The sequence below is a fragment of the Homarus americanus genome, unplaced genomic scaffold (assembly GCF_018991925.1).
Source record: "Homarus americanus isolate GMGI-L3 unplaced genomic scaffold, GMGI_Hamer_2.0 scaffold48220, whole genome shotgun sequence".
Lineage (NCBI taxonomy): Eukaryota > Metazoa > Arthropoda > Malacostraca > Decapoda > Nephropidae > Homarus > Homarus americanus.
In genome coordinates this window covers 4,671,830-4,689,880 of record NW_024755060.1, presented here as the reverse complement: position 1 = coordinate 4,689,880, position 18,051 = coordinate 4,671,830, and the positions used below count along the sequence as shown (strand labels likewise).

At 43.5% G+C, this 18,051-nt stretch overlaps 2 protein-coding genes across 2 annotated transcripts in view; both read right to left on the bottom strand.

Annotated features, from left to right (window-relative positions):
• The window catches only part of LOC121856329 (cell division protein ZipA-like), a 54,384-nt gene that overhangs the window by 29,919 nt on the left and 6,414 nt on the right, over nucleotides 1–18,051 (bottom strand). The window contains exon 2 of the mRNA XM_042351807.1: nucleotides 17,087–17,329. Within this exon, the coding sequence (XP_042207741.1) occupies nucleotides 17,087–17,329 (243 nt within the window). The remainder of the gene's footprint in view (nucleotides 1–17,086; nucleotides 17,330–18,051) is intronic.
• Nucleotides 1–18,051, bottom strand: part of LOC121856330 (patj homolog) — a 170,078-nt gene that overhangs the window by 145,634 nt on the left and 6,393 nt on the right. The window lies entirely within an intron of this gene.

The window sequence follows — 18,051 nt, the reverse complement described above, 5'->3', positions numbered from 1 at the left end:
TACTGGGGGAGGGGGGAAGTTATTGGGGAGGAGGGGGGAAGTTATCAGGGGATGAGGTTACTAGATAGAGGGGGAATTACTGGGGAGGAGGGGGGAAGTTACTGGGGAGGAGGTAGTTACTGGGGAGGAGGGGGAAGTTACTGGGGGTTGGGGGAAGTATTAGGGAAGCAAAATGGACTCTTTGAAGTGAACGGACAGACGTGATAAACATGGCAACACAAACGGTATTATTGTCATTTTAGGAACAGAAGTTAAAAGAAGGAACAGTAGCCATTTTGTTCCTTAACAGTACTCTAGGTAGAAGTAACTGGGGGTGCAATTACGACTCGCCAAGTGAACGGGCCAGGGGCAGACGTGATTTATTATCTTACAGTGACTAAGGTACTATTGTCAAAGGAGTTTCAGCAAGCAATAGGAGGAACAGAAAGTGTTTTGTTTTGCTAATAGGACTGGGGGAGAAATGTTACTAGGGTTTAATTAGGAGCCGCCAGGTGAGAGGTCCACAGGTGCTGGTGAAAAATGCCCCCACAGCACCATTAAAATATAAGCTGTTAATATGAGGTAGAGGGGTTGGGGGGGGTTGGGGGGTTAACTGAGGGTGTAAGGAGTCAGCTGGTAAGGGGACGTTGGAGAAAGAATCTGCCAGAAAGTCAGTCAGTCAGTCAGTCAACCAGTCAGTCAGTCAGTCAGTCAGTCAGTCAGCCAGTCAGTCAGTCAGTCAGTCAGTCAGTCAGTCAGTCAGTCAGTCAGTCAGCCAGCCAGCCAGCCAGCCAGCCAGTCAGTCAGTCAACTAGTCAGTCAACCAGCCAGCCAGTCAGTCAGTCAGCAGCCAGCCAGTCAGTCAATCAGTCAGTCAATCAGAGGGGTGGGGAAGGGGAGGGGGGAAGTTACTGAGGGTGCAAATAAGAGCCTGTGTAGTCAGTTGGTCAAGAGGCGTTGGAGGAAAAGTCTCAGTCAGTCAGTCAGTCAGTCAAGGTGATTTAATTGGGTATTGCATCACAATTCAAGACAGGTGATTTCCCCCAACGACACTACAATCAAAGAAGTTAATAGTGCATACACAATTCATCCATCATTCCACTCCAGATATTGTTATTTCACAGCAATTTCCTCCCATGCCTGAAGTTGTCATACTTGTTAATAGCATTATAAAAATACTTGTTAGGGTGTGAGCCATGGGGGACGAGAGAGAGAGAGAGAGAGAGAGAGAGAGAGAGAGAGAGAGAGAGAGAGAGAGAGAGAGTAATTTTAGAGAGTGTTTTGTGAGCGTAGCGTCAAGATGAAAGGGTTGAGTGAAAGTTAGGCATGTGTGAAAGGTGTCAGGGGTGAATGAAAGAGAAAGGCGAGGAGAAACGTGTCAGGATAAGTGAAAGATGAGAAAGGTGTCAGGATAAAAGAAAGTGAAAGGTAAAAAAGTGTCAGGATAAGTGAAAGTGAAAGGTAAAAAAGTGTCAGGATAAGTGAAAGTGAAAGGTAAAAAAGTGTGAATGGAAGAGAAAGGTGACCTGAAAGATGTCAGAGAGAGATTCAGTGAACAAACTTAAAATAAAATTCTTTTGGGTTGCACCAATGTTCACTGTACACTTTAACCAGGTTAGGTTACGCTGAAAGTAGGTCAGGTTAGGCTATGTTAAAAATAGGTCAGGTAAGGTAAGGTTAGGTTAGGTTAGAGGTAGGTCAGGCTAGGTTAGGTTACGCTGAAAGTAGGTCAGGTTAGGCGATGTTAAAAAGGTAAGGTTAGGTTATGCTAGAGGTAGGTCAGGCTAGGTTAGGTTACGCTGAAAGTAGGTCAGGTTAGGCGATGATAAAAATAGGTCAGGTAAGGTTAGGTTAGAGGTAGGTCAGGCTAGGTTAGGTTACGCTGAAAGTAGGTCAGGTTAGGCTATGTTAAAAATAGGTCAGGTAAGGTTACGTTATGCTAGAGGTAGGTCAGGCTAGGTTAGGTTACGCTGAAAGTAGGTCAGGTTAGGCTATGTTAAAAATAGGTAAGGTAAGGTTACGTTATGCTAGAGGCAGGCTAGGTTAGGTTACGCTCGAGGTAGGTTAAGTTAAGTTACTTTAAAGGTAGATAATGTGAAGGTTAGATAGAATTTGTAGGTCAACTTAGGTTACTATCAACGTACTTTAGGTTAGGTTCATTATTACGTCACTAAGGACTTTGCTACACGCATACCGTCTTCACTACGTTCATATTGCAAAGTCTTTACTAAATAAACAAACGAACATCAAATTAATCACACCAGTAGCAGCACATCACTACTAATTACCAACAGCGAAAAAAAACCCCGTGCAATTATCATTTAATAAGATATTACTAATTAACTTATTATCATTTTTATTTATTGACGAACAGGAATACAAGGTGATAAGGTCTGACTATTAACTGGTCAACGTTACGATCTTTAACTACTTACTAAGGGAGGTTAAAGTTATCGTAAGTTAATTTATCTTACGAGAAACACCTCAGCGATAATGGAGTAACTCGTATGGTAAAATCACAAAAGATCGTAAGTAAAATTTTTCTTACCTATGAATCTTTAGTAAAATAGTAATGGCAAGTTACGATCAATTCACACACAAAAATATCGTAATCCCAGACTCACCTTACGAGCACTTCTTAGGTGGTACGGTAGAGCCAACTCCTACACTTAAATCACAAATACTCGTAATTTGCTTCATTTTACGAGAACACAGACTGATGGGGCAGTGTGGGTCAGAATGATAACACGAATGGTGGCTCCTGCGTGTACAGATTTAAAAGTTTCTAACCCCTTGAGTACGATGACTTAAACCCTTGAGTAGATGACTTAAACCATTGAGTAGATGACTTAAACCCATGAGGACGATGACTTAAACCTTGAAGTACGATGACTTAAACCACTGAGTACATGATTTAAAACCTTGAGTCATGACTTAAACCCTTGAGTATGATGACTTAAACCTTGAAGTACGATGACTTAAACCCTTGAGTAGATGACTTAAACCCTTGAGTACATGACAAAACCCATGAGGACGATGACTTAAACCTTGAAGTACGATGACTTAAACCACTGAGTACATGATTTAAAACCTTGAGTACGATGACTTAAACCCTTGAGTATGATGACAACCAAGTACGATGACTTAAACCCTTGAGTAGATGACTTAAACCAGTGAGTACATGATTTAAAACCTTGAGTACGATGACTTAAACCCTTGAGTACGATGACTTAACCCCTTGAGTACGATGACTTAACCCCTGGGTACGATGAATCATCTTTCCTTCACCACCATCACTACCTACAACTACCTGCAAACTATTCTCCCTCACCACCACCATCTCCAACCACCCTCCTTCCTTACCTCCCTCAACACCACCATCTCCAACCACCCCTCCTTTCACCTCCCTCACCACCCCATCTCCAACCACCCTCCTTCCTTCACACCTCCCTCACCACCACCATCTCCAACCACCCTCCTTCCTTCACCTCCCCTCACCACCACTATCTCCAACCACCTCCTTCCACCTCCCCTCCACCCTCCAACCACCTCTTCCTTCACCTCCTCACCACCACCATCTCCAACAACCTCCTTCACCCCTCACCCCACATCTCCAATCCCTCCTTCTCCTCCTCCCACCACCCTATCTCAACCACCTCCTTCCTTCACCTCCTCACCACCACCATCCTAACCACCCTCCTCCCTCACCTCTCCCCACCCTCTCCAACCACCCTCCTTCCTTCCCTCCCTCACCACCACCATCTCCAACCACCCTCCTTCCTTCACCTCCTCACCACCCTCTCCAACCACCCCTCTTCCACCTCCCCTCCCCACCACCACTATCTCCAACCACCCTCCTTCCTTCACCTCCCCTCACCACCACCTCTCCAACCCACCTCCTTCCTTCACCTCCCTCACCGCCACCATCTCCAACCACCTCCTTCCTTCACCTCCCTCACCACCACCATCTCCAACCACCCTCCTTCCTTCACCTCCACCCTCCAACCCCCTTCTCACCTCCCTCACCGCCACTATCTCCAACCACCCTCCTTCCTTCCCCTCCCTCACCACCACTATCTCCAACCACCCTCCTTCCTTCACCTCCCTCACCGCTGGTCCATAAGTCCCAAATCGGGTCAGAGGTTTCTCAGCAGACCCCAAGACGATCCCGATGAAGTAACACCAGATACTGGATGACGTAGATGCTGTACCCTCCTTCATCCACCACTCATCCACTTCCCACCACTACAGCCAGATGCGGTGGATGATATACCCTCCCTCATCCACTTCACGGCATTACAACCAGATGCGGTGGATGATATACCCTCCTCATCCACCACTCATCCACTTCCTGGCACTACAGCCAGATGCGGTGGATGATATACCCTCCTCATCCAATTCCCCGGCATTACAACCAGACGAGGTGGATGGTAAACCTTCCCTCATCCACTACTCATCCACTTCCCCACCTTATAACCAGATTAAATATATATTATACTTTCCCTCATCCAGCTCATCCACCACAACCAAATGAAATGGATAGTATACTCTCTTTTATCCACCTCCCCCCCTCACCCCTACGGCACTAGCCAAGGCATCCATCCACACGTTATTTTTGTCAGATGTCATGTGAAGGTGGCATACCTATCCTCGGGTCATACCTGGCTAGTAAACAAAGGCTCGTATCTCTGCCAAAACTCACCCAACCTTAAACCATCTTGGCTCAGACACAACTACCTATCCACAACCGCTATTTTGTACCGAGTTCACTGTAATTTCATATGTATTTTGTTCTGTAATTTGATGTACTTGAGAATGTTTTGGATTACAGAGATAACATAAAGGGATAAATTATAAATACAGTTATGACTTTAGATTACAGTGACTATTCATGATTACAGGATAATTACAGTTGCAGAGATAACAAGTGGACTACAGATATGTTCTTAATTACAGAAGACAATTTATTTATGATGACAGACATTTAATTACAGACAAAACTTAACGTAAACTCTTATTAAAACAAGACAAGTTTTGATTACACACACACACACACACACACACACACACACACACACACACACACACACACACACACACACACACACACAGTTAAACTATTGACTCCTCAGCTCACATTTACCAACACAAACACACATTAAAACACAAACCTTACTCATTTTTTTATCACCACAAGTTAATCACAAAATTAAAACAAACACAGCCTCGAAAACTAAAAACATCAGCTCCTGGTAAATGAATCGCAAACACTGCCAGGAAATTTTACATCACTCGCCCTACTGGTATAATGCCATGTAGTGGGGATTATATCACTTCATATACACCTAGATATATAATTTGGTACCTATAATCTGTTGTATAATGCCATGTAGTGGGGATTATATCACTTCATATACACCTAGATATATAATTTGGTACCTATAATCTGTTGTATAATGCGATGTAATGGGATTATATCACTTCATATACACCTAGATATATAATTTTCTATAATCTGTTGTATAATGCGATGTAGTGGGGATTATATCACTTCATAACACTTAGATATATAATTTGGTACCTATAATCTGTTGTATAATGCGATGTAGTGGGGATTATATTCACTTACATACACCCAAAAACTAACCTCATGTTTATAGGTGGTTTTCAAAATGGCCAACATTCTGATCGACACTGGGGGGTGGGTGGGGGTCATGAGCTGCTATTACCTGTCATGAATTGCTATTAGCCGTCACATGTCAACTAATCACGAGCCTAACTTTCACATAATTACACTTCATATATGGTGTGTGCTGGGGTTGGCTGAGGCAGGTGTTGGCGGTGTGTTGTGGCAGGTTTGTGGGTGGCTGATGACAGGTGTTTGAATGGTGATAGGTATGTGACAGGTGTGTGGCAAGTGACAGGTGTGTGGATGGTGATAGGTATGTGACAAGTGTGTGGCAAGACAGGTGTGACATGTAACTGGTGTGTGGTATAACAGGTGTGTGGATAATGATAGAAATGTGACAGGTAGTGACAGGTGACTGGTATGTGGTATTACAGGTATGCTGATGGTGATATATATGTGACAGGTGTGTAGTATAACAGGTAAGCGGATAGTGATAGGTATATGACAGGTGTTAAAGACACTGAACTCGACAACCTCCACTTCCCAAACTGTAAAAGTCAAAAACCCATTTCCAGGATATAACCAGGGCGAACCAGTGATCCCTAGGACACGGAAGAAAACTGTACCCACTCGGCCACCGCACCGGATAATATACTCCCCCCCGAAAAAATATCCACACAAGACTTGGGTTATTTTTCACGCTGTAGGGGATAAATTCCTCTCCACCTTTACTCACCAATAGGAAACTTGCCAAAAACTCCCACAAGGCAGGATCCTGGGGACGTATTTTACCTACTGTCGGGAGAATAACGCGGGTGGGGGGTGGAGTACATAAGAACATAAGAATGGAGTTAACTGCAGCGGGCCTATTATGTCCATACTGGGCAGTCCCGTTTACACCCAACCCCTATTGCTCATATAAGCATCCAACCTATGTTTGAAGCTATTCAGCGTATTCGAGTTAATGATGATATTTGTACTTGTTTCATTCATCCACTACTCTGTTTCCAAACCAGTGTTTACCTATTTCACGCCTAAATCTAAATTTGTCTAATTTAAAACCATTGTTACGAGTTCGCTCCTGGTTGGATAGTTTGAGTACCTGTAATGTCCCTTTGTTTAGCCCTGAACTTATACACCTCTATCAGGTCACCCCTCGCTCTCTACGTCTCTCGAAAGTGCAAATTAAGATGCTTTAACCTGTCTACACTCAAGGTTCCTAATGCCAGGGATTAGTCTTGTCATTCTCCTCTGAATTCTTTCCAAGGATTCTATATCCATTCTGTAATACGGTGACCAGAACTGAACTGCGTAATCCAGGTGTGGTCTCACAAGAGCAAGATACAGTTTTAGGATGACCTCGCTAGTCTTGTAACTAACACTCCTTTGTATGAACCCAAGTACTTTATTAGCCTTGTTACGAGCAAAAACACACCGCACCTTAACCTAACCTAAGGACGTTTTTACTTGGAGGTTTTTTATTTACGTTACTTAGGTCTCTTACAGATACTCAAAACAAACACATGAAATAAACACAAGTTCAAAAACCAAATTCAAGCAAACAAAATCACAGCAAAACTAAAACAAACAAACACATGAAAGGCAAACTCGACGCCCATATTGCAAACGCCAGAGCCTTTTGATGCAATTATATAGTTCGAGTTCTGCCAGTCCCGACAGAGTTTACCAGCATTCCAGGTATCTAGCACTCCCACCACCTAGCACTCCTAGCACTAGCATCCCGCACCCCAGCAGTTAGCAATCCCAGCACCTAACCAGTACCTAGCACTCCCAGCACGGCAATCAGCACCTAGCACTCAGCACTTGGCAATCCCAGCACCTAGCACTCCGAGTACCTAGCACTCCCAGCACTTAGCAATCCCAGCACCTAGCACTCCGAGTACCTAGCACTCCGAGCACTTAACAATCCCTGCATGTACCATTAACCTGACTTAACTTAATGTAACAATTTATCTGAACATTAAATGACTTAGCCTATGGAGGATACTTAACCTAACCTATCCTAACCTAACCTAAACTAGCCTAACCTGACTTAACCTAATTTAACATTACGACTGAACACTTAATGACTTAGCCTATAGAGGATAATTAACAACAACAACCCAACTTAACTTAACTTAACCTAACCTAACCTAAACTAAGCTTCATTTTCAGTGGCGTTATTGAAGGCGGGTAGTGGCAAAAACTGCCTATTCTTCAGTGGCGTTATTGCACGACTGCTAGTGGCGGGAAGTGGCAAAACAGAACAATATATCCATTGGTGTTTATATATGGGGTAGTGGTAAAGAGATGTCTATCCTCCCAAGGCCATAAACAGAGAGGATGTCTGAGACTCCTATCCACTAGAGTGAGACCATCCCAAGTACTGATACACACACACACACCCTATCCACACGACCTATCCTGGAGTGACTGTAAAAAACCCACCTATCCACCATCCACATTAACACAACGAAAACAGACATTCACACACCCTATCCACGATCTATCCTAGAGTGACTGTAAAAAACCCACACCTATCCACACAAATCCACAATAACACTACCAAAACAGACATCCACGCGCCACTAGGATTGACCCTCCCGTCGAAGAATAACATGGCGGCCATCTTGAACTGCGGCCATTGTGAGAAATAAACACAAAATGAAAAAAAAAAAAATATTGATCTTTTTTCTTCACCTTTGTGGACGAGGATTTGTTTTCTTCTCCACATTTCTGGGAATTTAATTAGGAACTATTTTAGAAACACATCTGGAATTCGCCTGGATTTGTATTCCAGGGAGTGTGCTCTTATCTCCCCCCAGTTCCCACCTCCCTAATTTTTTTCCTCAGCCTCTTCCTGCACCCTAGCCCCTCTCAACATTATCCTCTCATTCCCCCTTCAACTCCCCATTACCCTCTCCAACACCCACCTCCTCTACCCCTTCGAGCGCCATATCACCTTCAACTCCCTCCTTGCTTTCCTCTCTCCTCACCACACTCCTTTCCCATCCGTTCAACCCACCCTCTCCTCACCACACCCCATTCCCTATCCGTTCAACCCACCCCTCTCCTCACCACACCCCTTTCCCTATCCGTTCAACCTACCCCTCTCCGCACCACACTCCATTCCCTATCCGTTCAACCTACCCCTCTCCTCACCACACTCCATTCCCTATCCGTTCAACCTACCCCCTCCTCACCACACCCCACCCTATCCGTTCAACCCACCCCTCTCCGCACCACCCCATTCCCATCCGTTCAACCTACCCCCTCCGCACCACACTCCATTCCCCATCCCCTCAACCTACCCTCTCTATCCGCACCTCACCCCATTCCCCATCCCCTCAACCTACCCTCTCCTCACACACCCCATTCCCTATCCGTTCAACCTACCCCTTCTCCGCACCACCCCCATTCCCTATCCGTTCAACCTACCTTCTCCGCACCACACCCCATTCCCTATCCGTTCAACCTACCCCTCTCCTCACCACACCCCATTCATCCCGTTCAACCTACCCCTTCCGCACCACACTCCATTCCCCAATCCCTCAACCTACCCCCTCTCCGCACTCACCCCTCAACCTTCCCTCACCCCATGTGTCCTCCCCCCCTACTTGTCCCTGTGTTATCATTCTGGCTATTTTTACGTATATTTAACCACCTGTTTATACGGTCCAGAATACTGAAAACAACACCGAGAAGCATAATTGTAAGACTAACTAAATAAATTAATATAAAAATTTTAATATATAAGAATTTTAAATGCATATAAATAAAGAAATGCTCATAAAAACACTATGTAAATACAGTGTCACTTCTGGCACCTAGGATGGGTGCCACGCGGCTCCCAGAGGTGTGTGTCACCTTTAAATATGTCTACCGTATATATTTGTCTTCTAATTTACATACTGTGTCAGGCAAGATTTACTGACATACATACATAGTATAGTACACACATAAAACACAAAATACACACTTACTTACATACATACATACATAGCTACAAAAAATATGCACACACATACACAAATCAAATACATACATAAAAACTAACATACAAACAATCACACACTCGTTTACGAAAAACAACTCTCTCAGTACCCGAATAAATCCTACGGTAACAATAATCCATCAAACTACAGCAGTAAATGACCTTCTCAATCACTAATAAACAACAAACACAAGAGAGACAAACTTTCTGCACACAAATAACAAATGTATTTCCTCTTTATATCAAAATGTTTATTCACTCACTGTTAAAATACATCAGTGTCGGAAGTGATATGCATTTTATTTTTTATTTTTTACAATAAATGTTTAAAAAAATGTATTGTTTCTCTTCAGTTATAATAATAAAAATTTTAAACGTGATAAATTTCAATGCCATTACTTGGATTTAGTTTCCTCAATGTCCGCATTTACCGACCTGACTGATTATGCATGACACATGTGAGGGATCTATTTGTTTATTTATTTTGTGAGAACGACTGATAGCAGAATATGACTCTTGGTCAAATTGGTGGTTAGGGTAGGGTAGGGTAGGGTAAGGTAGGGTAGGGTAAGGTAGGGTAGGGTAAGGTAGGGTAAGGTAAGGTAAGGTAAGGTAATGTAAGGCAAGGCACGGTATCCTCTAACTCATTAATACTCCGATATCATAACATCATCCGTCAGAGGAAGTGATCACCGTTATGATATCAAAACATTATGACGATACGGTCAAAATATCAATAACAAACACCGCAAATTTACTCTCTATGTACAACTCGTAAATATGTCGATAACATCACTCAATGCCAAACAATAATTCACAAGGTAACATAAAAATTCACACAATATAAAACCCTATCTGTTGCTTGACAAATAAACAACAATCATTTTTGGGACGAATGTTCGCGCGGGCTAATAAAATGTCAATCCACACCTAACCGGGAACACGAGTGTGTAAAATACCTGTTATGATCACCGGTGTGTGTGTGTGTGTGTGTGTGTGTGTGTGTGAACCAATTTCCTACCGCTGTATTTATTTAACCCTTTGAGGATGAGGGTTTAAACTATCGTCCCCGTATACGACACCTGATTACTACACACACATTCCCATTCCCCAAATATGTAACTGTATATTTTCAGCCTTCTGGCTGCCAAGCTCTTTCAATAAACCGTTAATTATTATTATTATTATTATTATTATTACACAAGATTTCCAACTCGTCAATTTCCGGCAGAAAAAAAAATAAAACCTGCAACTAACAGCCACTGACAGCCGAAAAGATCACAAGGGGAAATCCAGGCCGAGCTCTCTGTTTTTCCCCAGCGATCTTAATTCTGAGATAATACTGTCAACTTATCATTGAAATCCCACAGCAGGAGGAAATAGACACAAGGAAACAAGAACATTATGTAATTCGGCCGTAATAGTGTAAAGAGTACCATACAGGTAGGTTACAGACGAAATATACAGTGCTCTTGTATTTCTGTATTTCATCGTCTCGTACAGTGGGATTTCAGTGGTATGATTTAGGTTGTGTTATATAATTTCTTCGTTAAATTAATTATTATTATTAATCCGAGTATCAGAGACAAGATCGTTGATGTGGTTAAACTGTGTCACTGAAAGATAGCTATCATTATTATGTGTCCATCGCCCCCATTCCATGAACAATGTACAATTGCCCCCATATCAGGCCACGAACAGTGTGCAACCTCCCCCATATAATGCCATGAACAATGTACACCGCTCCCATACCACGCGTTCACGGTGAGTCAGTGGGGGTTCAGCCGGCATGGATGAGTGCGTTCACAGTGAGACCATTGGGGCGGTATTCACAGACATCTAGCGAGGATGCGTTCATAGAATCTGAACGCTTAAAAGTTTACAGGACCTGAACGCTTCCAAGATATGAAGGATATTTAAGACCCGAATGACCTCGAAAAGAGAACGCCATCCACACTTAGACGTCCCCATACTCCCATGACATGAACTCCCGAAAGAAGTGAAAGCCCCAAACACACACAAGACTGAACACCCTTAAGATGTGAACGCCAATAAGACCAGAACGCCCCCACACCTATAGGACCTGAACACCCTTAAGAAGTGAACACCATTAAGTCCGTAATACCCAAACGCCCTGATGCCCTAGAGTGAACGCCATCATGCCCGCAAGGATCTGAACGAGTACATGACTTGATCGCCTCCCTCACGTTCACACGACCAACCAGGGTGTGAATGAAATGGTTTATTACCGCCACCACTCACGAATGGGAGAGAAGAGAAGAGAAAGTGGTAAAAGCAGTAAGCAGCTCAGCCCACCAGGGAGGGAGGCTGGCAGGATCGCCTCATGCATGTTGATGGTAAGGCAGAGAGGCGCCCACCAAAATCCCCTCCTCAGCCCCCCAACACCCCACCTCTTACCTCCTCCTCGCCCAGATGACCCCGTAAGGAAGGCCGCAATTTTTCCTGGTAAGATCAAGGCTAGATGAAAGGTCACAGGTCACATGGATAGTCACAGGGCAGGTAAAGGTCACCAATCAACTGCCTTGCTACAAACTGACCCCAGGCCTCAGTTGAAAGCTTCGGGTGAAAAGACTAGGAGTGTCCCGGGATCGAACCAAGAGACGAATTCTGTATCCACTCGGCCGCCGCACCCCTAAATAACCTCTTCCCTCAAGACCGTAATCTCTCCCTTGCTTACAATACACAATAATATACGACAGCTTAGTCATCATCGCCTCACGTGTACAAACAATATGATAGTGATCACCGCCCCGAGTGTACAAATTTGTACATGTCTAGAGAGTGTTCTCTTAATTAGATAAAATGTACGTGCAAAGATAACGATCTGTACTTACGGTGTAGTGAGGTACAGGGTAGCATTGTGATACTAGTGTTCAGGGTGTATTAAGTGTACGTACAAGCTAAGATACCAAGATATTTAAGTGTATCTATAAGTGGTAAACTGCACACAATACTATCACTGCCTAGGCCCTAAAGTTTATGATGAAGTGGTAAACCAACACTTTAAAAGTGGTACATTAAACTGGTAAACATTGATACTTAAATGGCACAAAAGCTCCCATAAGTGTCACATCCAAGGGAAAAACTTTTAAAAATATCCCCTGATAAGGTAGAACATGGCGAGGCGTGTTTACAATGTGACGTCACGAAGCGAAATGTTTACAATGTGACGTCACGGGGTTCCTCAAGGCGCTCACGTTTCACCACACACATTAGCCTAAGAGGTGATCGTGTTATCGTGCTTAGCGAGGGTGAGTGGATATGCTTACCGCTCCGCCCCAGTTCATGCACCGAGTTTATATACCTGACTTAGTTCATATACAGGGCTTACGAGTGTATAGCTACCTTAGTTATTCGAGTATTTATATATGTCTCTTCATATAAGTTTGTATACAGTGCTTATATACCCGTCTCACTTCATACATATAACGTGTTTTATAAATCTGTCTTTATTACTGCAGTTCATTTTATACTTTACAAGACTAAAATATACAACAAGACCTACTGTAAAAGTATACACAAGACCTAAATATACAATTCTCCAAAAATACCACAAAAGACTTAAATACACTTAAGGGGCCAAAACTAATACCCTGAACAAGACCTGAATTTCCACACTAAAGCCGCTGGTGTGGGTAGAATACATTACAGGTGGGTTAGGGATAAGTAAGGGCTCAACTACCACCACCACCACCACTACCCACCCCTACTACAACCAACCACCCCTACCATCACAGCTTCTCTCATCTGGCTAAAACAGCATCTACACAGCGAGTGGTACTGCTGCATAAGTGGAGTGCTCTCTTAGCGAGTCATCTCACAGCGTTATGGGGACAGCTGTTGGCGGGATCTGAGGCACAGAATTCCTTGTTTCCACTGAGGTGTTTCTCATTGCCACCATTCCGACACAGCCAACACCATTCCAACACACATCACCATTTCCAACACACATCACCATTTCCAACACCGCTTACACCATTCCAACACCCCTTACACCATTTCCAACACCGCTTACACCATTCCAACACCCCTTACACCATTTCCAACACCGCTTACACCATTCCAATACATCAATCACCATTCGAAAACACCCCATCACCACTCCAACATCCCCATCACCAAACCAATACACACATCACCATCCCAACAACACCCATCACCATTCCAACACCTCCATCACCATTCCAACACCGCTTACACCATTCCAACACCCCTTACACCATTCCAATACACCCATCACCATTCCAACACCCCTCACACCATTTCCAACACCCCTTACACCATTCCAACACCATCACTGCATCACAACATTACACAGATGGTGGAGGTGGTTGGTGCTGCTACATACGCTATGAGACCAGCTGGGAACTAGCATATATATACTCCGTTAAGGTGATTTGCATACGGGTTTGCTATACTGGGCCAGCTGCCTGTATAATGGAAGTAAGTGAATTTCAAGCAAGTTCACGATATACAGATGAGGGCTTGCCTTCCCCTTCGTCATCTGTCGGAACAAGGTGTAGTGAGGAACAAGGTGTAGTGAGGAACAAGGTATAGTGAGGAACAAGGTGTAGTGAGGAACAAGGTGTAGTGAGGAACAAGGTGAAGCGAGGAACAAGGTGTAACGAGGAAGGTGTAGTGAGGAACAAGGTGAAGCGAGGAACAAGGTGTAGCGAGTACTAAGGTTAATTTCATCCTCTATATAAGGGAGACGACACAGCCAGCCAGTTCCTGAAGAAAGTAACTCAATATCGTATGATTTTTTTCGTGTACGGGATGATGAAGGATGGTGTGTGTGTGTGTGTGTGTGTGTGTGTGTGTGTGTGTGTGTGTGTGTGTGTGTGTGTGTGTGTGTGTGTGTGTGTGTGTGTGTGTGTGTGTGTAATTCCAGCTAATGTTATGGTACTACTGTTATGATTAAGTTAATATCTGGACAATACTTTATCTCAAATCATTAACTTCCATTGTGTTATATATAGCCAACATTAACTTACAGAGGTTAATGGCTTTTAGTGTGTTTTCAGACTAAGTTAAAGTACCACTGTTTTGCTGCTTTTTAACACGTGGCGACTTAGTTTACCTTCATTAACTAGTATTGTGGTCGGTATTAAAGGCACTATAATCTAATGGGGTTAATGGGCTGTAGGTGTGATTCTCGATTATAGTGACGAAACTTAATACAATAATCTATAATTTATTCTGATGTTTCTGATATATGTTTTAAGAGAGTCCCATATGTTGTTATTAATGACCCGGAACATTCACACATCACCAACATCATAACCACTACATCGCATGAGGAACACATCACAACGTGTATCACATCACAAACACATCACAACGCATCATATCCCATCGCTAACATCTTTACAACTCGTAATATCATATCACCAACATCATTACAACACACATCACCAAACCTTACAACACACAACATCACTCATCACCACAACATCACACATCACCACAAAATCAACACCACCATCACCATAACCTACTCCACATATCAAGAAGCGCTCAACACACTGACCCTTTCGACTCTCACTGACCATCACCACGACCTCATCTGCAAATTTGGTAAGAAGCTTCTACACCATCCTTGACACCGGCTCCTACTACCACCTGAGATCCCTAGCCCGAGAATGGCTGTTCGACACCACAACCGCATCCAGCCCATACGAGCACGAACTGATCGCTATAAGAACAGCCCAGTCCCAACCATTGTAAAAATTATCAATAACTTGTAATAAACCAGTGTATTCACTCCCAGTAAATACTATTTCTTGCACTGTCACTATGTTGAAATGCACTGTAGTTTGAGCTTTTCCCCATCTAGTTATTATATATCTTATTTGTATCACTTATGTTACTTGCATATTATTTGTAATTCGAAACCCATTCCCCAAATATGTAACTGTATATTTTCAGCCTTCTGGCTGCCAAGCTCTTTCAATAAACCGTTAATAATTATTATTATTATTATTGTTATTGTTATTATTATTATTATTATTATTAACATCACACATGACATCACATGACCAACATCACCATAACATCACACATGAGCAACATCACCATAACAACACATGACCAACATCACCACCACAACACCACACACGACCAACAACATCACCACAACATCACACATCACCACAAAATCAACACCACCATCACCATAACATCACACATGACCAACATCACCATAACATCACACATGACCAACATCACCACAACATCAGCCAGGCTAAGTCCTCTGGTCCTGTACACTCCAGTAACAGTCCGTCATAACACACACATAAGCCCCGGTCATAACCTTAGGCCAGTCCAACTTCCAGCCCTCACCCGGACCTCCCAGGATCTCCATAAAAACACTCTCCTTGATGACCCTCCAACACTCTACGCGGTCACTCTCCCACCAACACTCTACGCGGTCGCTCTACCTCCAACACTCCATGCGGTCACTCTCCCACCAACACTCCATGCGGTCACTCTACCTCCAACACTCCATGCGGTCATTCTTCCTCCACCTCTCCTCCAACATTCCAAGCGGTCACTCTTCTCCAACACTCCACACCGTCACTCTCCCTCCAACACTCCTCCCGATCACACACTCCACGTAATCACTCCCTTCACACTCCACGCAGCGTTTAAATTCAACGTAAACGCCAAGACCAAGAAACAAGACACAAATTATAATTACAAAACATATTAAAAGATACCAACAGTTAACAGCCAAGATAATGACCCGGAAATATAGTCTTGGAAAAAAACAGAATTAAACAGAGAAATAATCCCGTGGAAATATATTCTTAAGAAATATCAATCCACAAACACCACCGTGACCAGAAATATGACACACACACACACACACACACACACACACACACACACACACACACACACACACACCAAAACGAGCAACCCCTAAACCCAATCTTAAGGCAAAGGACCACGTAATGACCACCACAACGACACAAGCAACGAGAAATAATACTTAGGAGGCATCATAAAAATCTGTCATAATCTGGCCACACCAAAAGGCCCTCCAGATGGCTCACTGGACTTAGGTGATTGAATGTAATGTCTTGGGGGACTCCTGGGTTCGAATCCACCCTGAATGTCATAATTGCTTGTACAAATATTTAAGTTGTGAGTATTATAATGTTTGTAGGAATTAAAGTAGCATAGTGTTGATATCTGGTCATTAGTCTTCGTGTCAGTGTGGAGTACAAGTTAAAATGATAATACATTATGTCAATTTAAAGTATAACAATAATATTTTTTTACAATAATTACTCTTACTGTTAATTTAAAGCATAATAAAACAACACTTTAATGAAGACAAGAAACATAAGAAAAACAAAAACAACAAAGGAAACAATATTAATAATAATAACATTAATTTCACCTTCCTAAAATCGTAAGAAACTCGGATATCGACCAAAATGGAGGCGAGGAAGAACTGGAGGGGTCTGAAGGGGACTGGATGGATCTGAAGGGGACTGGAGGGAACTTGGCAGGGTCTGGTGGGTCTGAAGGGAACTTGACAGGGTCTGGTGGGATCGGAAGGGGACTGAAGGAATCTGAAGGGGACTGGATGGATTTGAAGGGAACTTGACGGGGTCTCGAGTGGTCTGGAGGGAACTTGGCAGGGTCTGGGGGGTCTGAAGGAGGACTAGAGGGGTCTGGAGGGATCTTGGTGGGGTCTGGGGGAATAAGACAGGAGAGGTGGATTGTGGTTTGGGACACATAAGATAAAAAGGAAATTTATCTCCACCGCTGACTCAATTACGTCGAGGCAATATCTTCCTGCCAGGTGGACGACCGGGGAATATATATATGGCCCGAGAGCAATGGCCTTCTTGCCTGCTTGCTGCCGGCTGTTTGACGAAGGGAGGGGAGTAGATGCCTGTTGGTGCCTGCTGTTTGAGGAAGGGGGCGGTGTTGTTTTCTGCTGTCTGCTAAAGGGGAGATGTAGTTGTTTTCTATTGCTTGCTAATGCTGCCTGCTACTGCCTGCTACTGCTAAAGAGGGAGGTGGAGTTGCCTGCGAGTGCCTGCCGTCTACTAAAGGTGGCGGTGCAATTGCGTGCAGGTGCCTGCTGTCAGCTGAAGGGGGAAGTGTAACTGCCTGCTCGTGTTCACTACTAACAGATCAGTTAACAGTAACAGTAACTGTCATAACTAAATCACCCACTACCTGTCATCTACACTGTCATAACTGTCCCAAAAAATCTGACACGACAGTTTAAGACTTGGTGAATGTCATGAATTGTCATACGGTATGTCATAAATGCTGACATGATTGCCCAAAAGATTAATCATTTGTCCCGTTATAAAAATCGTATGTAGCGTAACCACAAAATGTGAAACCACTGGACATCAAGCCAAGGTAAAAAAGTCACTCGGAAATATGTTTAGGTTGGGTA